The 23,275-nt window shown below is 39.2% G+C and overlaps 1 protein-coding gene and 1 long non-coding RNA gene across 5 annotated transcripts in view; one reads left to right on the top strand and one right to left on the bottom strand.

Annotated features, from left to right (window-relative positions):
- klf12b (Kruppel-like factor 12b) overlaps positions 1-8,618 on the top strand; it is a 235,990-nt gene extending 227,372 nt beyond the window's left edge. For all 4 annotated transcript variants that reach the window (XM_048598329.1, XM_048598328.1, XM_048598331.1 and 1 more), the window contains one exon: positions 7,750-8,618. In XM_048598329.1, coding sequence (XP_048454286.1) covers positions 7,750-7,931 — 182 coding nt within the window. In that variant the 3' untranslated portion in view covers positions 7,932-8,618. The remainder of the gene's footprint in view (positions 1-7,749) is intronic.
- LOC125483368 lies at positions 4,527-21,104 on the bottom strand. The gene is made up of 3 exons (XR_007262326.1): positions 20,933-21,104; positions 10,987-11,069; positions 4,527-4,621 (listed from the first exon to the last, which is right to left on the bottom strand). It is a non-coding gene; the product is annotated as an uncharacterized LOC125483368 (long non-coding RNA).
- Between the last annotated feature and the right edge of the window lie 2,171 nt (positions 21,105-23,275).

The following is a 23,275-nucleotide window of genomic DNA, read 5'->3' on the forward strand; positions in this document are numbered from 1 at the left end:
CCTAGACCTTCTTTTCTGAAGAAGGGTCTAGGCCCGAAACGTCAGCCTTCCTGCTCCTCTGATGCTGTTTGGCCTGCTGTGTTCATCCAGCTCTACACCTTGTTATCTCAGATTCTCCAGCATCTGCAGTTCCTACTATCTCTATCATTTTGCATGTTTGATCAGGCAGTAAAACCATTCTGAGTAGGAACAGGTCTGATTCAATCATTGAGTTATATTGAGTGGGCATCCTCAATAACCTCAAGGATGGTTGAGGGAAGATGTTCAGGAATCACAGAACTAAATTAGCCTCATATGCCTATTGTTAGGAAGGAGAATGATTGACAATGTGTCCTATCACTTGAAACTATCCAGTGAGTCCTGAAATCTCTGCTTCACCAGTCGTTATAATCCATAGCCACGCAAGAAGAAGTGGCTTTATGAAAATAACAGGGAAGCAGCAACAATGGAAATTCATACCTCAGCCTGAATCATGACCTTCAGGAATTGAGAAATACGGAAATAAGTGAATGAAAATGAATTATTTCATGACACGCAAACATTTTCTCAATTTTGCTTTCCTGATGGGAATGTGGCATTCCGTCACTACATCCCTGTCACTGCTGTGGCTTCTGCATACCATTGGTTTCAGCATGAGGGAGTAATTTTGGGAGCTGAGGCTGGTATTGCCAATCTTCCTGGGGTTTAAGGGCAGTTTACCAGCCGCAAGGTGGCTGCTGCAAACAAGCTGAAAGAAATATCATAGGGGCATTCTTAACAAAAAAAAGATTGTGCTTCATCTTCTTTGAACACTTCTGTTGCTTAGATGCAAAAATATTAGACACTGTTTGGCTGACAAGTCAAAAATGATCCAGTCAGATAATGAGGAATCTGTTTCTTTACAATTTCTAATTGTACAGTGCCTTCTCTCTGAAGGAACAAATGATTTAGTCCCACTTCATGCAGTGTGCCATATGTCAGCTGACTAATGGCAGTCTTTTGAAGGCTGGTGGTTGGCGGAGAAAGATCATATGTTTCTGAAAGTGCATTTGAACAAAGTTGGAAACCCCACAAGACTTAAAACTGGAATGTGACCATGGTGGCACCACCTGCAAAACACGTAAGCCCACAATCTCGCACCTGGTGATGGATTGAAATCCAACTCCTAGATTTTATTCTTGTACTGAATATGCATTTTAAAAGCAAATACTTGATTAGGACCATTGTTAAACCATTTCCTGGAATCAGAAAATTGTATTTTAGCCCATCTTGCATATTTTTTGCAAAATTTCTGTAGGATAAATTGTCTTAAAGTCTTCACAAGGGACGCTATGATTGGTCTGAAAATAATTCCTCATTGCATCTGGGTAGAATCATACTAATTGACAAGGTTCAAGCAGTTTCCTCCACGGTTTCTCAGATTTAATGAAATTGATGGAGTTTACTGATTATGGGTTGCTTGATCTGTCTGTGCCACATTCTTTTTGATTCTCAATGCCTGAAGCTCTGTGTCTTACACGTATAACTTCAAACACAGTTACACATTGCAAAGTTGTCAGACCTGTATGAGACTTCAGGCTGTGTGAACTCCTGACCACCTTTGGACATTACTTACATCGAAATCTCGCAGGTCTATCTGGACATGAGAGCTCCTAAACTTTGCTACAAAAAATCTTTTTTTTTTAATTTTTTTAAAAATTTGGGATGATTAGTTTCCATAGAATCATTAGACAGAGAAGGAGCCCACCATACCCATGCCACCTCTCACTTCCTGCTGATGCCCCATAGCCCTGCAATTTTCTTCTCTCCTTTATAAGCATGTATCTTATTACCTGTCGAGCGCTATGATTGAATCTTCACTCACCACCCTTTCAAGCAACTCATTCAGATCACAACGACCGAGTGAGCGAGGAAAAATATTCTTCACCTTCCCCCTCCCCTCGTTGCCCCCAGCTCCTTTACCAACAAACCAACTATGACAAAGAATGCTTCATTTACTGATTTAACTCTCACTGTAGTAATGGTTCCAGGAACCATTAGCATTTCAAATATATATTTTACCCATCTGTACGGAGAGAGAGCATTGATGATGTAGGTCATAATTCAGATTTTTAAAATTATTTTTATTTGTGGGACGTGGGCATCACTGGCTGGTCAGCATTTATTGCCGTCCCTAATTGCCCTTGAGAAGGTGGTGGTGAGCTGCCTTCTTGAACCGCTGCAGTCCACCTGCTGAGAGTTGACCCACAATGCCTTTAGGAGGGGGGAATTCGTGGATTTTAACCCAGCAACTGTGAAGGGACGATGATCTATTTCCAAGTCAAGATAGTGAGCGACTTGGAGGGGAGCTTGGAGGTGGTGGTGTTCCCATATATCTGATGCCCTTCTCCTTCTAGGTGGAAGTGGTCGTGGGTTTGGAAGGTGCTGTCTGAGGATCTTTGAATTTCTGCAGTTCATCTTATAGTACACACTGCTGCTACTGAGCATCAATGGCGGAGGGAGTGAATGCTTGTGGATGTAGTGCCAATCAAGCGGGCTGCTTTGTCCTGTACGGTGTCAAGCTTCTTTAATGTTGTTGGGGCTGCACTCATCCAAGCAAGTGGGGAGTATTCCATCACACTTCTGTCTTGTGCTTTGTTGATGGTGGACAAGCTTTGAGGCGGCAGGAGATGAGTTACTCGCCGCAGTATTCCCAGCTTCTGGCCTGCTCTTGTGGCCACTGTGTTAATGTGGCAAGTCCAGTTGAGTCTCTGGTCAATGGTAACCCACAGGATCTTGATAGTGGGGGAATTCAGTGATGGTAGCACCATTGAATGTCAAGGGGAGGTGGCTAGATTGTCTCTTATTCGTGATGGTCATAGCCTGGCATTTGTGTAGTGCAAATGTTACTTGCCCCTTGTCAGCCCAAGCCTGGATATTGTCCAGATTTTGTCCATTTTCAAATGCAACGCTTTAGTATCTGAGGAGTTGTGAATGGTGCTAAACATGGTGCAATCATTGGCAAATATCCCCACTTCTGACTTTATGGATGGAAGCTGGTTGATGAAGCAGCAGAAGATGTTTGGGTTAAGAACACTACCCTGAGGAACCGCTGCAGAGATGTCCTGGAGCTGAGATGACTGTCCTTCAACTACCACGACCATCTTCCTATGTGTCAGGTATGACTCCAACTACTGGAGGGTTTACAACCTGATACCCAATAATTCCAGTTTTTCTAGGGCTCCTTGATGCCACAGCTGGTCAAATGTAGCCTTGGTATCACTCTCGCCTCACCTCTGGAATTCAGCTCTTTTGTTCATGTTTGAACCGAGGCTATAATGAGGTCAGGAGCTGAGTTGCCTGGCGGAACCCAAACAGGGGTCACTGAGCATGTTATTGCTGCTTGATAGCACCTTTGACACCTTCCATCCTTTTTACTGATGATTGAAAGTAGACTGGGGCAGTAACTGGCTGGTTTGGATTTGTCCTGCTTTTTATGTACAGGACTTGGGTAATTTTCCACATTGTCAGGTAGATGCCAGTGTTGTACCTGTACTGGAACAAACAGCTTGGCTAGGGGAGTGACAAGTTCTGGAGCACAAATCTTCAGTACTATGACGACTCAGGTTTACTTGGAAGAACTATCAATGATGTATATACAAATTTATTGCAGCTCACTCAAAAGGCTACTTAGTTTGATCACTTAATTTTTATTTACCCTCCCTGCTAGGATTATGAGGCACAAGAGTAAGGCCTTTTCAGTTTATAAGTAAGTAGGTTACTGTTTTGTGTTCAGACTTCCTTACACCATCCTGCAGTAAGAACTGAGCCCACAATATTTTAGCTCAAACTAAATATTCAGACTCTAATACCTGGTAGTCAGAGGGTTTAATCTTGTTTTACAAGACATTTAATAGCGACCTATCACAGAAAAAAATCACACACTTAGACAGATTTTCAATGCACCTACAAGTTGCAATATTTTGACATTTTGCTACAGTCGTAGTGTTTTTACGTATGAGCTAAAAGATTGAGGCTTCAAAGTCCACTCCTAACCTAGAGTGCAAAATCTGGCATGCAGGGTAATGCTGAGGGTGTGCTGCATCTTCAAACAGACTATTTAACTCTGCATTCAAATGTAGCTGGATATGGAAAGGCTGTTTGACACTAATGGGAAGAAGAGCAGGAGGTTTGTGGGTGTTTTGGCTAATATTCTATATCACCTTTTGTAATGAAAAATAAACAGACCTAATATTTGTTTGTACACAATAGTTCTTGCACTTACCACCTCGTCTGTTACTTTTAAGTAATTCATGACAAACAAATGGCTGTGAGATAGTCACAAAGAGATGTGATAGGATGTTAGGGAAGTATGTCCCTCTGGAAAACTGCGGCTGCTTTGTATGGAATTAACTGCCGGATAAACCGAGTAATGTAACTGCTGTTGCAGTTGGGACTCACGTTGACCTGAAACAACGAAGTGGAGGTGCCGGGGTTGGACTGTGGAGGACTGTCGTGTGATTTCTGACCTTGCCCTGAAACGAGGCCTCTTTCATGCTGACACTTCTGGCAATACATTTTGTTTCTACTTACTGTAGATCCCGAGCTGGTTTGTCCAGCAAAACCAATAAATCAGCATTCGGACTGACTTCACATTCTGGCCCTGAAATAAAAGGATATGCTTTGGACACTTGTACAGACACTAACAGGGCGATATATTTAGGCCCACTGAAATATAAGAGGTTAAACCGGTCTCTTTCAGTGCCAATGTGTTTGTAAGCTATAGCTCCCTTTACTGTAATAACTTCCACTGTTTCAGCATCACTCTATGTTAAATTAAACAAATGTGCACATCAGAAGACATAAAAATATATTTGTATTTTATTTTTAAAAGCAATCCAGCAATGGTACCTGCCAGTGTGGCAACTTTCTTGTTGACAGGCTGCAGGGAAAATCTCAAAGTCTCTGACACTAAACTGAAGACCACAAGATAGTGGGATGGCATTGGTGAACTCATCAGCCTTGGATTACTGCAGGGCTTGGTTTAAACTATCAGTTTTGTTTTAAGTGCCAGATATTCTTGTAGATTAAGTTGCTCTGTTGGCAGCTCTTTCCTCCTCTTTAATCCAGAGTCCACCTTTACTGTCCAAATCTAACTAAACAATAGGACAGGGTCACCGGACCCAAAACGTTAGCTCTGATTTGTCTCCGCGGATGCTGCCAGACCTGCTGAGCTTTTCCAGCAACTTCTGTTTTTGTTCCTAATTTACAGCATCCGCAGTTCTTTCAGTTTTTAAACAAGAGGACAGCCCAGCAATAGTAACAATAATTAGCATTTTTACGGCATACTTAACATGGCAAAACATTCCAAAATACTTCAGAGAAGCATCAACAATCAAAATTTGACACCAGGACACACGAGATATTAGGACAGGTGAACCAAAAAGCCAGATAGTAAGAAGCATCCTAAAGGAATCTTGGGGAAGTTTATCGAAGTATCTCAGTTTAAGGCCTACAGACAGCTGAAGGCATGAAGGCCAATGTCAGAGAGCGGAAGATCAGGAAAGAGATCTAGACCCAAAACGTCAGCTTTCCTGGTCCTCTGATGCTGCTTGGCCTGCTGTGTTCGTCCAGCTCTACACCTCGTTATCTCATTCTCCAGCATCAGCAGTTCCTACCATCTCAGGAAAGAGAGAGGTCTTTTGACTATAATATATCACGTGAGTCTTCATTAAGATATCTGACTTCAAGACAAGATTTGGCAGCAAACCACAAACTGATTTATTTATCCAAAAATAGATGGACACTGCACAGTTTTCACAATAAATACAACCAATTTCCCTAAGCTCCTTCATTATGGAAAACAACAAGATGTGATTTACTATCAACACAAACATGGACTCATTTTCACAAAAAAAAAACCAAAGAACTGCAGATGCTGGAAATCGGAAACAAAAACAGCATTTGCTGGGAAAGCTCAGCAGGCCTGGCAGCATCTGTGAAAAGAAAGCAGAGTTAAAGTTTCCGGTGCAATGTCCTGAAATTCTGAGGAAGGATCACTTGACCCAAAATGTTAATTCCGCTATCTCTCCACAGGCTGAGGAGTTTTTCCAGCAATTTTTGTTTTCGTTATGGACTCACCTTTGCAACTAACTTCTTTTAGGTGTACGTACTAACCTCTGATTTGTATTGAGACTGCAGGTCCACCGTGCAGAAATAATACTGCTAGCTGCCTCAGTAGTTAACCCCTTTGCAAGCTAAATTTGACATCAACATAGCATTGTAGGTTTGTGTTGCCTAAGCTGAACATTAAAACAAGTTTTAACCTACAACACTGCTTAACCTAGATCTCTGTGTGTCTGTATGACAGGAACTCATGATACATGGAATTAAGATATCTAGAATTAAGAATCTAATGATGACCATGAATCCATTGTCAATTGTCAAAAAAACCCATCTGGTTCACTAATGTTCTTTAGGGAAGGAAACTGCCATCCTTACCTGGTCTGGCCTACATGTAACTCCAGACCTACAGCAATGTGACTGACTCTGACTCTGAACTGCCCTCTAGGCAATTGGGACAGCTTAAAAAATGCTGCTCAACCACTGACACCCTCATCCCGTTAATGAATAAAGGGAAAAAAAAGTGTGTTTAACTAATTTATGCACGAAGTGTTCCCAATGTTGGGAAAGCCCAGAACAAAGGGTCACAGTTTAAGAATAAGGGATAAACCATTCAGGACTGAGATGAGGAAGAATTTCTTCACCCAGAGTTGTGAACCTGTGGAATTCTCTCCCACACGAAGCTGTTGGGGCCAGTTCATTAGATATATTCAGGAGGGAACTGGGCGTGGCCCTAGCAGCTAAAGGCATCAAGAGGTATGGAGCGAAAGCGGGAGTGGGATGCTGAGAGTGCATGATCAGCCGTGATTGTATTGAATGGTAGTGCAGGCTTGAAGGGCCAAATGGCCTACTTCTGCACCTGTTTTCTATGTTTCTAGGTTATTAGATTTTCTTGGGAAAGTCCCAACCAGAGAGAATAGAAGGAAATCAGTAGATGTGTTGTATTTGGACTTCCAGAAGGCATTCAGCAAGGTACTTCACAAAAGGTTATGTCATGAGATCAGAGCCCATGATGTTGGAGGTGGTATATTGGCACGGATAGAGAATTGGCTAACGGGCAGGAAAAATGAGTAGGGAGATATTGTTCCTGTTGGTGGAAGGAAAGAACCAGAGGGCGCAGATTTTAAATGATTGGCAAAAAGAAGCAATGGCAATATGAGGAGAAGCTTTTGTTCTGCAGAGAATGGTTAGGATCTGGAATGTTTTCAGGGCTATGGGGAAGTGGAAGCAGAGTGACGTGTTGAATTTCTCTTGCAACAGCTGTCAATGGGCAAAATGATCCTGATTTGGTGTTGTAATCATTCTATAATTCCATGATTTTAGAACTGGGAAATTGGACTGGTATTCGGACAGAAAGAAGATAGAGAGCTCTCGGCAAAGAGCAGCTTGGTGGGACTAATTGGAACGTTCCTTCAGAGAGCTGGCAGATCCAAATCGCCCCTCTCTGTGCAATATAATTCAATGTGTTGTTCTTCTGTGGTAGATTCTGATAATGATTTCAATATTAGAATTAAAGCAATTTTATTACTTTGCAGAGAAATAGTCTTCAGAAGTGACATGATTTAATTGAATTGTGTTTTTTAAAGATGTTTTCAAGATGATAGATATAGTCATTACTAGAAATTACAGCTAATAATTTTAACTTGACTTATGTATGCTTAATTTTAGGTGAAAAACCGTATAAGTGCACATGGGAAGGCTGTACGTGGAAATTTGCTCGTTCAGATGAGCTGACAAGGCACTACCGCAAGCACACAGGGGTGAAACCCTTCAAGTGTGCAGACTGTGACCGTAGTTTCTCACGTTCAGATCACCTGGCACTGCATCGTCGAAGACACATGCTTGTTTGAAAGTGATTTGAAAAACAGTGGGGCAACGGAGCAGGATCTCTTCCAAACCCCACACCCCCTCGACCCCTGGAATTCAGCTGGGCTGAATTATCAAGAGCATTGATTGAGGAGACATCTCCAATCGTCCAAAAGGAGAACAAGATAAAGAGCACTCTAATTTTTCCCACTGCTGACAGTCAAAACCAACTGTCAGTGATTTGGCAATTTTGATTATTTTGGTTTGGCCTGTGTCTTGTCCAAGGCTATTCATAATGAGTTGCTGCAATTTTAAAACAAAAAAAGTTCTCATTTTAAATCAACTTATCATTACTAGGATTCATCAACTACTGGATAAACCTAGCAGGCTGGTATTTAGTACTGAACTTAATTTAACCTATTGTTTCTATTCCACCTGTTTTTATACTCATTCAGAAAGCTCTATCCATTTTAGAGACCGCTTTTGAAAAATGGTAAGCAACAAGAGGATAAAGACTTGATAATATTTTCCTCTACTCCATACACATGCTCTAAAAATTAGTGCATGGAGGACAGAATAGTCCATACTTGATGAAGTGAATTATATGCCAGTGCAGTGTCATGGATCGTGATGGACAGGTTATTATTCTGCAACAGAATCAATGAAAACCCCTCCTTTAGTTGAAGAATTACAACCGCTGCAGTGATCTGTACTGGGCTACATAAACTGGGGATGGGTGGGACGGGGGGGGGGGGAGAGAAGAGGGGATAATAGAGGCATTATAGCTTCGGTAACTTGTTATACATCATAGTGCGCTATAACTTGGTGCTTATGCTTTTTTGAAGTATCCTATCACCTGCATGACTGCACTCTCACCAGGAATTGTGCATTTCTCACAAGAACTACATCAATCCAGTTTTACTTTCCTTTCATTTACATAGGGATGTATTACATGGTATAAACGAAATGTATTAACAAACCATCTGATGTACAAATTAGGAATATGGTTTTTCTTTTTTTGAGCTGAGGGTTATTGGTTCTGTTAGAAGTCTGTAAGCCTATCCTAGATTTTAATTAAATTCAGTGGGCTATCATAAATGCCAGAAGCCCTATTTCATTTTAATTGTGTTTCCAACAGCAGATAGTATCTTGCAGAACTATGACATAAAAAGAACTATAATGTTGACACGGTGTTATTCAAAAGCAAATTTATGATTAGGTGCAGTGTTTATTTGGCCTTTAACAATGGTAGTCTGGTCAATATATAGCATAATTCCTGTTTCACATTGACATGATTCTCTATTTGTTGGACTTTGATGCTGTTGGTGTGATTATCTACTGCCACAGGATCTTTCACAAGTGTAGCATCTAAACCACAAACAATTGTGTGCTTCCTCATGTATTGGTTACTGGCACTGTTCATTGGATCACATAATACTCAACACGAAATGAAAGGTGAAAATAGGAAGGAGGTTCTGCAGATGGCAAACAGAGATCATGGGAGAAAATGTGAAGTTATTTCATCAATTATTGCTTAATTTTACCATTGAAAAATTTGCTGCAGCTCTCCAGAGTTGGTCATTATTAGGAGTTTCTATATTATGGTGTATTACTGTACAGATTTGAAGTGCATGAAAATAGATTCCTTTTTACTTAACTGTTCGTTAAGTAAGAACTACGATCCATTTGGCTGGGTTTCAGTTGCAGCATCTAATCATAAAGTTCATTGTATCTAGTAGATCTTCTTTAAGTGATCACTGTCTTAAATGACACAGGCACGATTAAACCCTTTCACCTCACTGTGGTGGGGGGGAAGTAACATGAGTTTCTTTTTTAAAATGAGTGTTTATCCATTTTTTTTCTTGACTGGTTCAAATCTACTTTGTAAAATCGTATGTACAGTAGATGACAGGTCATTCCAATCATCTGCTTTAAGACAGCAATATTTCTAGAAAAAAAAAGCAAAGTCAAAAAAAACTGATAAGAACAGCTCTGTGCTGTATTTATCAATGTTTTAAGCCTGACAGTAGCATCTTCTAACCCGATTAATGTGACGTTATATCACGTGAAGAAGAAAAAAAAAGTCGGAGGCATCTTTCTTCTGAACCGCTGATTTCTACTTGTCTTCTCGTCGAGACAACATGTTTGTACAAATGTGAAATTGGAGTACTAACAGTGCCGAGTTCATTCTTGTGTTGCACAAATTGTCAATAATGTTAAAAGTATTAAACCCTTTCCCACCTCACGGGGCAGGATTCTTCAGGGAGTATACTGTTGGCCTTCACATGAAACTGACAAACACCACTGTAAGGGACAGAACAATGAACTTTAACATCTTAATTCTCCCTCTGCAAATTCCACAGGGGTTGCCTCAAGCAGCCGACCTTGTGAAAATGCCCATTCCACACACTATTAAATACCTTTTATTGAACTGTGTTTTACAAAATAAGCACCAACCTCAAACCTGAACTTACTAACAAAACAAAAAGTACCAGTGAAGGCCAAGGTTTAAAGATGAAGGTATGATTTCTTGAAGATGGATATTGTCCTTAAATGTTACCAGCTCCTTTTGAAGCCACAAAGACACAATGTCTTGCACTTTGAATTCGCCTCAGTTGGAAAAAAAAAATTTATACAGGGATTAACATCCAAACTCTCAAAAACCATTCTGATATTTTACTGTACTAGTTAGGACATCTATTTTAAATATTGTATTATATGTGAAAGTTCAAAGTATTTTGAAAGTCATAGTTTTACATAGACTGTAAATAGTGGTGGGGGGGAAAACTAAATTGGAAGGCTTCTAATTTTTGTTCTAAAGTGCATCCAGTGACTTTAGTGAAGAAAATATACAAATTGGCTGATTTATGAAAGGACTAGCGTAAATCCTGCAATAGTTTTTAAACACCAGTGTTTTATTCTTTAGGAATAAATCCCATTTTTGAGTCTTCTGAAGAAGATTTCCTTTTCTTGGTCTTTGTACACTATTTAGTTCAGGCAATAAGTATGTGACATGTTTACTAACATTTATGTAAGTGTTGTTCTTGTATTTATGTACAATGTATGTATTGTAAATATATTCAAAACTTTTCATCTTACTGTAAAATGATAGCATCACCCACAAATGTAAAGGGAGTCCCAGTAAAGAAATTTTGTGAGAGGATGTTCTGTTTCTCCCCAGTCTGAAAGACAAAAAAATGAACAAGTGTTTAGTTTTCCATGTGTCCCAGAATGTCTCCGTTAGTGCTTTGCATTTCTGTATTCAACTTTCATATGAGCTGAGCTGTGAATTGAAGAACTATAGTACACACCTTTAAATGTATGCATTTGTAATTAGCTGAAATATGAATGGAGGCATGAAGGTTAAATAAACTTGCTTTTTGTATGTAACAAATCCAGTTAACTGTTGAGAGGGTCAGAACAGATTGCAGGAATGTTGGAAAATTTGCATATACTTGATAATTACATTGATTAATTGGTAATTGATGTGTAATAGTTTTAGAGCACGTTGAATGTTCAACTAACATGGGACAAATTATAGTTTCATTCATTGAGCGTTTTTTTTAAATGTTCATTCTACCCTAGAAGAATATAAGTGTGCCACCAGTGTACGCACTGGTGAAGATCAAGAAGCAGGAGATTATATTGCACTGTTCCTATAGTAAGGAAGACATTTAGACAATATGAGACAGCAGAAGTTTGAATTTATGCAAGAGGAGTTAACATGAATGAGTGCAATGATTCAGAGTGAGTTCTGCATTCCAGATATTTTAATATGTTCTACTCTGTAATGAACATCAGTGTTATCTGTGGCTCGTTTAACTTTTATCTACACCTTTGCGCTAACACAGATAATGGCTTCATCATAATGTAATAATGCTTTGATCAGTTTTTGTTTTAACGTAGCCCTGTAGATATTTAGCCCTGAATGTAATGAAATATCAAAAGAAGTTGCATCAAGCAAAATTTGACACCTAACCACTTAAAGAGACATTAGGTTAGGTGACCAAAGGCTTGGTCAAAGATGTAGATTTTCAGGAGTGCCTTAAAAGGAGGAAAGCTAAATAGACAAGGTTAGAAAGAGAAATCCAGAACTTGAGGTTCATGAGCAGCTAAAGGTAGGGTGGCCAACTATGGAATAATTAAAACTGATAATGCTCCAAATACTAGAATTAGAGAAGCCCAATCATCTTGGAGGACTGTGGAACTGGAGGAGGCTACACAGATACTTATCCTTTCATTATTTGAAAATTTCAAGGCATTGCTTAAATGGGAGCCAAGGCACCTCAGCAAGCACAAATGATGGTGTGAATGGAACTTGCTATGACTTTTGATAAGGCACTAGAGTTTTAGAAGGCCTAAATTTTACAGAAGTCAGAACATTACAGATATACCAAGAGTGAATAAGGACAGTCACATCTAGACCTAACAAAGGCACTGAGCATCAATAACAGACACAACTCCAACAAAGAAAACAAAATTCAGTTGTGATAAAACCAAACAATGAAGCTGGAATGATTTATAAGCATCATCCAAAAGCGCACATATTTTTGGATAGTTAACATCAAGTCTGTTTTCATGCCAGTTGTAGGTGTCAGTTACTCTCAGTGAGCCTGCCTGATACATATTGATCTACCATGTTAAAGATGTTATATAGGGTTAATGGTAGTTATCTTTTCCCTAGGAAGGAAGATTTCATGACTGAGGGCACATTTTTAAGGTGAGAGGAGATAGATTTTTAAAAAAGACATGAGGCAATTTTGTTTACACAGAGAATGGTTCGCGTGTGGAATGAACTTCCTGAGGAAGTGGTGGATGTGGGTACAATTACAACCTTTAAAAACATTTAGCTAAGTACATGAATAGGAAAGGTTTGGAGGGATATAGGCCAGGAGTAAGCAGATAGGTCTAATTCAGATTGGGATTATGTTGGGCATGGACTGATTGGACCAAAGGGTCTGTTTCCACATTGTGTGACTCTATAATACTTAGAAGCAGCAATAACAATGCAAGGTGAAATATTGTAACATTGACTATCAGGTAAACCACCACCCCTCCCTCCACCAATTTATTCACACTATTAGATTGCAAGTAGCCAACAATTAAAATGCCTATTCGAGACATGTTGTTCAGATTTCTGAGTGTTTATACCAAGAAATGGGATGCCCCGTCAAGCATGACAATTTCCTGCTCAATGATTACATGTATTAATGCATGCATTAGTTTATGTATGGACTATTTATGATGTATTGGAAGATAAAAGCATCCTCTTGAGCAAAGAAAGCTTACCTTTATCAATAACTTTTCACAATCACAGGATGTCCTAAAGTTCTCTACAGTCAGTGAAGACATTTTGAGGAATAATCATTTACATAAGGGAACATGGCTGTCAATTTACACATAGTACACTCAAATTCCTGAATGTATAAAGCATGGTGAAAAGTCAGCCAAACTTAATTTATGTAAGCTGATGCTAGTTATATTGATTGGAAATACCAACAGTTGAGATATGTGTTAGAAGACAAATTCAGTGGTGAATTACTCTGATCGTCAGTCTAATTAAATAAAAACTGAAATTGCTTTAGAAACTCAACAAGTCTGGCAGAATCTGTGGAGAGAGAAAGAGAGTTAACGTTTTGAGTCCAGTAACCCTTCTTCACATTACTGGATTCTTAAACATTAAACTCTGTTTTCTCTCCACAGATGCTGCCAGACTTGCTGAGTTTCTCCAGCTGTTTCAGATTTTTAACATTCACAGCCCTTTGTTTTATTTTCCAGCCTATTTAAATGTTGTATCTTATGTGTCCTATCTTTGACAGGAGCTTAAAACTCACATGATGTCTCCTACTCTTTTTCTATCTGGCAAAGATAACATTCATGCCTAATGGAATGAATCAGTTTGGAAAGCATACTGCAGTTAGTAACTTCAAGTTCTTCAACAAATTAAAGGATCCCTCACAGCAGAGGATGAAGTTCAAATTCAAAAGAGTCCGATATCCATATGCATGTCTAAACAGCTGCGGTGATTTTGTTACTCGTCTCTAAGTTTGAGTCAATTAATACAATAGCACATCATTGCAGTTGCTGGAAATCTGTAATAAAACTTGGTGGAAGATTATTGACCTGAAATGTGAGCTGGATTTTCAGCCTCACAGCTGGTAGTTTGGAGCTGGAAATTTCCCACACACCACATCTACCTTAAGAAAAAAATTACCCCAATTTTTGCTTCGGGGTAATAGGTGTGGAATGGAGTAAAGTCTGCCATCCTGGTCAGACATCTCAGGTGGTCACACAGGCTGCCGGGTGTCAAGGTGAAATGCTTAAACAAAACACCTCAGTCATCTGGATTTTTCCCAGTTGTGTTAAATATTAGGCCCTCTAGTCCTCATCCCTCATCATCTCTCACATCTACATCCCCTTCCACACCTATGGTCCTTCATAAAACCATGCCAGCTTAATGCCAAGCCACAATACCACCCATGGTCTTATGACTCCCATCCCACCTTAATGCTAATTTATGCCCACCCATGCTCATATCCTTTACACCTTCATCCCCTTCATGTTCCATACCAACTCACTAGTGTCCACCATAGGCAGACCTCAGGAGACAGCCATTAAATAAATAAAGGTCTGAGTATCTATTACAGCCTTCACTACATTGAAAAGAAAAACACTCCCATCTATGAAAGTTGCTTCAAAATTTTTGAACACATCAAGTACTTAATTCCCTGTAAAAGCAAGCAGACTTGCAGTTGGCAATATAGTGGTGTTATTATCGGACTAGTAATTCACTGCCCCAGCTATTGTTCTGAAGAGATGGGTTGGAATAGTAGAATAAGAATTTTGTATTTTGGTAAATGTGAAATTGAATGCTATCCAATTGTCAATTATGTTTCACCCATGTTCTCTCGGGAAGGAAATCTGCTTCGCTTACCCGTACTGGCTTGTATGTGACTCCAGATCTTCAACAGTATGGTTGTTCTTTTAACTCTCCTCTCAACAGTTAGGAATGGGCATTAAATGCTGGCAAAGCCAATTATTCCCATATCCCACAAAATAATATTTTCTTGAATCACACAAAAGACAACCAATCATTTAATAATATCTTTCGAGTTGGCAATTAAACTGTGAATGTGCAACGCAAGGCATTTCAAGAAATTAATAGCTTGGCATTTTTAACTTATTTGCCCTTTGAGAGTGTCCACATTTCTTCTGTAAATTTCTAAATACCTCGTAGTGGGATTGAGCCTCAGGCTTGATTTCATCCAACCACAGTACAGTGTGTTGCAGGGAGGCTGCCTCTATTGAGTTAATGGCCTCTTCAAATGGCAGGAGTAGTAGTAGAGGAGGTGGGGGAATGTGAAGTGGTGATAAAAATTGTGCTGTGCCTTTAAGTATTGAAATTGGCTGCCTGCCTTAGTGAAGAGGACAGATCCCAACTCCCTCAATCCTTCTACTCCCTCCTCTCCACCTACCTCCCTGGGAAACTGAATCAAAGAGCCATTCTGAAATAATTTCCCTCCATTTTCCCAGACACTGCTCTACTCCAACACCATCTCCATTAGATTGGGAATATTTAGTCATTGTTTCCAATTTAACCTGACATGTTAACCTGATTTCTCTCATTGCCAGACGTGCTCAGTGCTTCCAGTGTCAGGACTATTCACTTTTGTTCCAGATCTTCAACATCTACAGAAAGGCAGACTTCCAGAAAAGCATCAAGCTGAGATACGATTGCTGTCTCGTGTGGATGTAAAGGATGCCATGCTACAAAGGGCAGGAGTGTTCTCTGTAGCATCCTGGCCATTTTCATTCCTCATTCAAAATCACAGCAAATAAATTATCTACTTGTGCTGTTATTGCTGCTTATGCACTCAGATCGGTTGCTGTGATTTCTGCATTGCAATAGTGAAGACACTTCAAAAGGACATCATTAGCTATAAAGCACCTTGAGACTTTTGAGGTTGTGAAAAGCAAGTTTAAGTGTTGCTGTGTTGTTGCTTGGTATATTTAAAAGTAACATTTAAAAGAAAATGAGCTAACTTCATACAAAAACAACTTTGGTCATGTGATCAAACTGGTCTAAAGAGCACAGCTGTGACACAGCAGAGAGCCAAGATAGGAACACAGAAGGAAAACCAAGTAAGCAAAATATACATTCTTCACAAGCAAATATTACGCTATTTGGAAACATAACAAGGGAAATATTGTTATGCACACTCAACAAAAACATCAAGAATAATGACACAGATGAATAGAAAACTTGTAGCAGCTTGATGAAAGCCTCTAAAAGGTTGGCATATCTAAGTCCTGTTGCAACAGAATCTACCATTGTGTCAGATTAATGTAGAGAATAATCTTGAGCTCTCTCACTATAGTACCTCAAGGAGACAGTAATTCTCAGGTAATTCTGCTGAGTAAGCTGCCCTTGTTCTCAATAACTCTACACATAGAGGAAAGTGGAATTCTAATGTGGAGAAGCTTATCACTCATTCACTTCCTATTAACCATTATAGATGTGTTGTTATTAACATAAAGCAGGCTTAACAAAAAGATAGAAATTGGAGAAGCGGAGATTTCTCAATCAATGCAACCATTTTTACAAAACACCTCATGCATCTGATCCAGATAAATGTGACCAAAAGGGATGGACAACTCTTGGTTTCATCAGCGTTGGTTAAACAACTTACCTTCACTTTCCATCTGTTCCTCAGCCGCATGGATGTCGGAGACATGGGGGAATCAGGACAGAGGAGTTGAAAGGAGAGAGGAGCTGAAATGAAGATAGGTTGTTGCTGTTGTGTACTTGAGTTGGTAAAGCATAGATAATTTGTCTTTATGTAGCAAAGAAGAACCATTTAAATGGAGTGACTATGCAAAAGGAGGCAGCAGTGTAGATATAGCTATCCAACTACTCAAGGAGATAATTTCTGTTATTTTAAATCATGGGATACTTGGTGCCACCTGAAATTTCCCTGGAGAAGGTGGGTGGTGAGCTGCTTCCTTCAACTATTACAGTCTGTGGAGAGTAGGCACACCCATAGTGCTGCCAGGATGGGTGTTCCAGGATTTCGACCTAGCAAGGTGAAAGAACAGCAACATAGTTCCAAATCAGGGTAGCATGAAGCTCAGAGAGCAACTTGCAGATAATGGTGTTCCCATGTATCTGCTGCCCCTGTCAATCTAGATGGTAGCGATGGCAGATTTGAAGATTCTATTTGTTTATTTGTTGCTTGGTATTTGTTGCTTGATATTCTATTTGCAAGTTGCTGCAATGAATATTGTGTATTACACACACACTATATGTTGGTGGAGGGAGTGAAAATTTAAGATGGTAAATGGGAATGCCAATCAAGTGGTTGCTTTGTCCTAGGTGTTGCCAAGTTTTTTCAGTGCCCTTATTGGCACTCAAGCATTGAGAGCCTCCTCTACTGACAGCAAACTCTCACTCTGGTCCCTATTTAGCCAATCAGTGGAAGTTAGCTAAGTCCTATCAACTAGAATATGCTTATACAGCAATCCCCATTTTGTAGTCAATGTAGCAAATTCTGAATAGAATAGTTATACAAAGAAATTTTAAAAATTGCTCCCTTTTTATTGGTTTTATCCAGTTATAAAATAGTGGGAAGTGGGTGCAAATGTATTGTAGGCTGGATCAATCAATGAGTAGGCTGTTTTCCCATTCTCTAAATTTTTTGGCTGAGTATTTTTGTCTCCTCCTTGCCATCCTGGAGTATTCTTCACTAAGAACAAAAATGGCCAAGAACACATTCTTATAAACCCGCAACAAGAAGTCTGCATTTTTCATAGCAACAATGGGATCAATTAAATTAACATTATTAATGGGGAGATAGCAACGTAGTGGCAATGTTACTGGGTTTGTAATGCAGAAGTCCAGACTAAGGTTCTGGGGACATGGGTTTGAAACCCACCATGATAGATGGTAAAATTTGTATTCAATAGTTAAAATTGAACTAAAAAGCTAGTCTAAATGGCAATCATAGACAACAAACCAATGTTGATTGTTGTAAAAACACGGCTAATTTACTAATGTCCTATAGGGAAGGAAATCTGATGTTCTCACCTGGCCTGGTCTACATGTGATTCCAGACTCTCAGCAATGTAATTGACTCTTAACAGCCCTCCAGTCAATTAGGGATGGGCAATAAATACTGGCCTTGCTAGTGAAGTCCGTATCCCACGAACAAGTAAAAAAATGGAATGATAATGAGGAAACTGATATCTTGAAACTATGCCACTAGACTTTGAGGATATTTATTCATTATAGGGCAATCAGAAAATAAAAACATTCTAATGTTGGTTCATTGCCAGATCGTGGGTAATATCAAAAAGTTAAATACAATGTGATTCAGTTATTTCACATTTACTGACCCTATTGGGCTTTAAAATCTCAGGGTGGGAATGCTTCTGCTGATATAACATACACTTTAATGGGAAAACCTGGTTTCTAAACAAGTAGTTTCATTTTAAGTATTCAGGAACATATCTACTACTTAAAATGGGATCATCCTGTATCCTTCAGAGTTCAGAAGATTCAGAGGTAGTCTCATTGAAGTGTAGAAAATTCTGAGATGGCTTAACAGAGTAGATGAGGGCTGTATCCCTTGGTTAGAGAGTCTAGAATGAAGGGGCATGATAGCAGGTAAGGAGTCTGCTAAGTGTGACAGAGATGATTGTGAAGGTTCAATCATTTTATACATTCAAAGCAAGGGTCAAAACTGTTTCACTAAAGGGTCACTAAAAGAGACAGGGAAAGTGAGGATGAGACAGGAAAGTGGAGATGAGGTGGAAAGTCATATTGAACAGCAGGGCAGGCCGTTTAGCCTGCCCCATTCCTATTTTTCATGTTGCCCTCGCCAGAAAGCCAATGGAAGAACTCCCACAACAGGAGGAGCACACGCCATGCATCCTTTCAAATTGATTTACAAATTCTACTCTTTAACCACATTTCCCCGAAATAGGCTGTCTGTTAACCTAAGTTCTGCTCGCCTTTTTCACATTTTTTTTTAAAATAGTTGTGAAAACACAATTCATAGTTTCTGGAATGAAGTTTGAAAAGTAACTTAATCCAATATCCATGTCATGCCAACTGATCAAAAGTGCTTTGTATTTTTGCCTCTCTGTGGCAGGCTTTGCGACTGTTGCTATTAGGATAGGTCATTCACAACGGTCAGCATAACCTGTTCCTTGTTATACAACAATGTTGTGTCAACATGTTCCATATTCGCTCTCTGTTTGGGTGATTAAAACTACAAGGAATAAAAGTCAATACAACATTGACAACATCCTGCCAAAGCCATTGTGTGCTTACTTGTGATGTTTCTTTAAACCCAACTAGGTCTGTGAGTGAATGTGAGTCTCTGTGCATTACAGTAAAAGTTCTCTGATCTATATATCAAAAAAAAAGCAATTGTAAAGCCAATTATGCATTAACTGATGGGAATTTACACCAAAGGTTTGGTGAGAAAATGGCTCCCTTTGATTTTCTTTTGTTCCTACTGAAAGTCTGGAAGTAATGCTCATGACCAGCATGGTTACCTCTTTGTGATAGCTGCTGTTGCTATGTTATGATCTATACACAAAATTTAACAATGGGACTTAAAGAGCTGCATTTGTATACTTGGCTATTGATGTGAGGGATAGGATAAAACCATGTGCAAATGGTTCTCATGCCAGTCACACAGGTTTTGAAAAGTCTCAACAGGGAAAGGAATTTGTTTGACTGGCACAACATCTAGTGGCATTGTGCTGATCCCCACAGGCAGACAGCAGATAAGCTGCTATCAGCTATTACATTGTACTGCCTGCACCTCTGGAATCGATACAAGTCTGTATTGCACTACTGGAAGCAATACCACATAAACACATTTCTCACTGATGTCAATAGGAATAGAACCCTGTCCAGTGATGTTTTGATTACTCCAGCAATATCACATCTGATGACCAGAAATTATCCAGGACAGCTTCATTAAAAATAGAGCACCTCATGCATTTGCCAAATTTGTTCTGAATTAGATTTCTGATTTTTAAAATATTCTTTTCCTTTGGAATATGGTTCGAAAGGAGTTCTACTCAAGAGCAGGATGTCACAGCACGTAGAACAACAATGTCATACAGCATTGGAAATTACTGCTGTCATATTCTCCAATGAGCAGATGACCTCCAGATTAGGAAGCCCCCAGCGTTTGATATCTGATCTGTGGTGAATTAACTGAAGTCCATCAATGGTTGAGCATTGGTTAGGTAGAAATAAAAATCCACTGGATGGCAAAATGTGGAAAATTATTTCATTTGCAAGAATTCACAATAGTAGCTTCACCAGCCCACACAAACAGCTACAAAGTTACGTTTAAAGATTCACAGTCAGTCTGTTTGCATGTTTCTGTTATGAAAATCCTTACAAAATAAGGACTGACTGTGTGAAGTCTATTTCCTCAGTGTGTTGAACATTACTTTGAATTCAACTGAGACACTATTGTAGCCCAATAATATATATCAAATTGTTCCTACAAGCAGATCAGCATCAGGATTAAAGGTTGGCAGGAAGGCAGGCCCTAAATTGCACACCTCCACCCATCATGCCAATTTGTCACCATGATCCTGATCTCGAGTCATTTTTAAAGCGGCATCCCGCTGGCAAGTGGCAGGTAGCCAATTGATCTGATTTGATTTGATTTATTATTGTCAATGTACCTAAGTACAATGAAAAGTTTTGTTCTGTGTGCAGTACAGCAGATCCTCCAATCTGCAACCTCAGAAAGTTAGATCAGTATGGAGAATGGTAAGGCAATCATGCAGGATTCACATTGTGAAAGTTGGAGGCAGAGGGAGCCTTGATTAATCCTGCATGGGACACTGCTCCCTATGTCCAATGGAAGGACTGCCACTCAACCAAAATTGGATTATTCTTCAGAGAGCGTGTCCATGCTGAAGTGCCCCTCTTCCCCCTCTCCACTGCCAGTGAGGTTCTGATGTGTTGTTACTGAAGGGCCTCCCACTAACTATCCTTAATCACATGGCATACCTGCTCCCTGCAAGTAAATGACCTCGTCCTTCCTCTCAAAGCCTGGGAAGATGTGTCTGGAAAACTCCTTGCGGCATTGGATCCTGGAACTGATCCCAACTACAGGTTCCTGATGTTGAAAATCCAGCTCATGTGTTCTATTCAATTTCAATCTCAGCTGTGGTTCAGTAGACAGCACTTTAGCTGTTTGAGTCAGAAGTTTGTGGGTTCAAGTTTTGTTTGTGGTGCATGAGGTGTTGAACTAATGCTCTGTCTGATTTCACAAGTGAATGTTAAAAATTCACACCACCATTTGAAAAAGAACATGATGTTCTTCTCTCAATCAACATTACTTAAAAAAGACAGATTCTCCGAGCATTATCTTATTGTTATTTATGGGACTTTACTGTGTATAATTTGGCTGTCACGCTTGTGAAATTTCTGTTGAAAAGCCACCAGCTCTTTGAGAAGACTATGAGTTGAGCATTATAACATTTCCTTAATGCAGTTTGCATTTATGTTTAAATGAAAACAAAATTAAACTCCTAGGCATAACCACTGAGATGAAGTCATTAATTTATTTTCTGCAGATTAAAATTGTAAAATATATTTCAAGATATAAACTCTTGATGACAGTGCTACTTAACACACAAAAAAGTCATTTCAAATGTACTTTTAATGGGATCTTTGGGATATTTATCCTGAATTATTACTAAGTTGCACATCTACTAATTATGCCTCAAGTTCAAAGATGGATAACCAACGATATAAGTCAACATAAGATACATGACTGTGAATGAGCTACAATCTCAGCACTTTTTTTGTGCTTCACAGAATTTGCAAACACAGAGCACAATTTCCTGGTTGTGTGAAATTTAGCTCTACTTATTATGATCCAAGTTGATGTTATTACTGGACACATCATGTTTTGACTTGTTTTAATTCTAACAAAACAATCCTTTGCTGAAACAAGCATACAGTGCTGCATGTTTTGTTTTCCAAATAAAATGGAAGTTTGTTAACAAAAGAAAAGATAGAATAGAATAAATGAAATCATCTACTTATAGCACAAATTCAAAGATATTTAAACGCACAATAAAAGTATAATCCCATTAATCCCAAAATGCACCTTCACAAATAGGACAGAAACAAAACAGGAACAAAAACAAAGTTGCTGGAAAAGCTCAGCAGGTCTGGCAACATCTGTGAAGGAAAAACAGAGTTAATGTTTTGGATCCGGTGACCCTTCCTCAGAACTGATTTTGTACAGTACCCAAAACACACTCTTGGTACAATATCAAAATACCACTCATACAATACTCACACTCGAGTCCTTGTATCTAGCACTGTGGGAGTTTAAGTTATTTATGATTTCAACTTTTAGACTGAAACTGCAGATAGTTTCTTCTTGGAGCTATTATACATTTTCTTAAATGTGTGGTCTTTAAAGAAACTGCTTCAGGGCTTTACACCAATACAGTTCTTAGACTAAAGTAACATAATTCTTTATATAATCCTTCCTTTCTCAGAAGTATGCTTTATACAACCTATTCCAAGGCCTCGAGGTGAAACTAAAAAAAACTCACTCAAAGCTATAGTGTTTCCCTTGAGCTTAAAAAAAACTCCTGACCTTTTGAACTGTTTGGTCATAAAATCTCTACCAATGTACATAAAAATCTATTACTTCTAAAGCTGGACTTCAAAAACTGGTTAAAAAGAACTCGCAACAGTAGCAAAAAGTGAACAATTAATTTCCAATATGCACAAAACCCACCAGTTTCTAACTCAAGAATCAGAAACACAAAATTGCAATAAATAGTAATAGAAATGCCACAATTTACATCACATACCGCTGGAAAAAAAGATACCAGTTTCTGTGCCAGATTCCACTTAGAGAATGAAAACAAAAACAAACTTAGAATGAGAAAGATGGCTAGGAGTAGGACACGTTGCCCTTTGAACCTGTGCCTTCCTTTTTACATCATGGCTGATCCACTGGAAATCTAAACTTTCCTGTCTGGTTCCTTTAGTGGTCAAAGTTTTGTCACATATGTGTCTCAAATATACTCAAAAACTACATTTCCACAAACCTCTAGTCTGGGAATGTTATAACAACTCACTGCCTGGGTGAGTAACTTTCTCCTCAGCCCCAGATGTCTGACCCCTTCTTCTGAGACTATGCCCCTAGTCTTAGACATCCCAGCCAGTGGAAGCATCCCTCAGCATCTATCCATCTCAGAAAATTATATGTTTTAATGAGGCCACACTTCAAGAATATGAGTTCTTTCTTGTATACATGCAATGTTTTTAAGCAACGTCAGGTTATTCCAGAGTGGTTTTGTATTGCACTCTGTGTTATAATGT

Source organism: Rhincodon typus, chromosome 6, assembly GCF_021869965.1.
Source record: "Rhincodon typus isolate 14 chromosome 6, sRhiTyp1.1, whole genome shotgun sequence".
In the NCBI taxonomy this organism is placed as follows: domain Eukaryota; kingdom Metazoa; phylum Chordata; class Chondrichthyes; order Orectolobiformes; family Rhincodontidae; genus Rhincodon; species Rhincodon typus.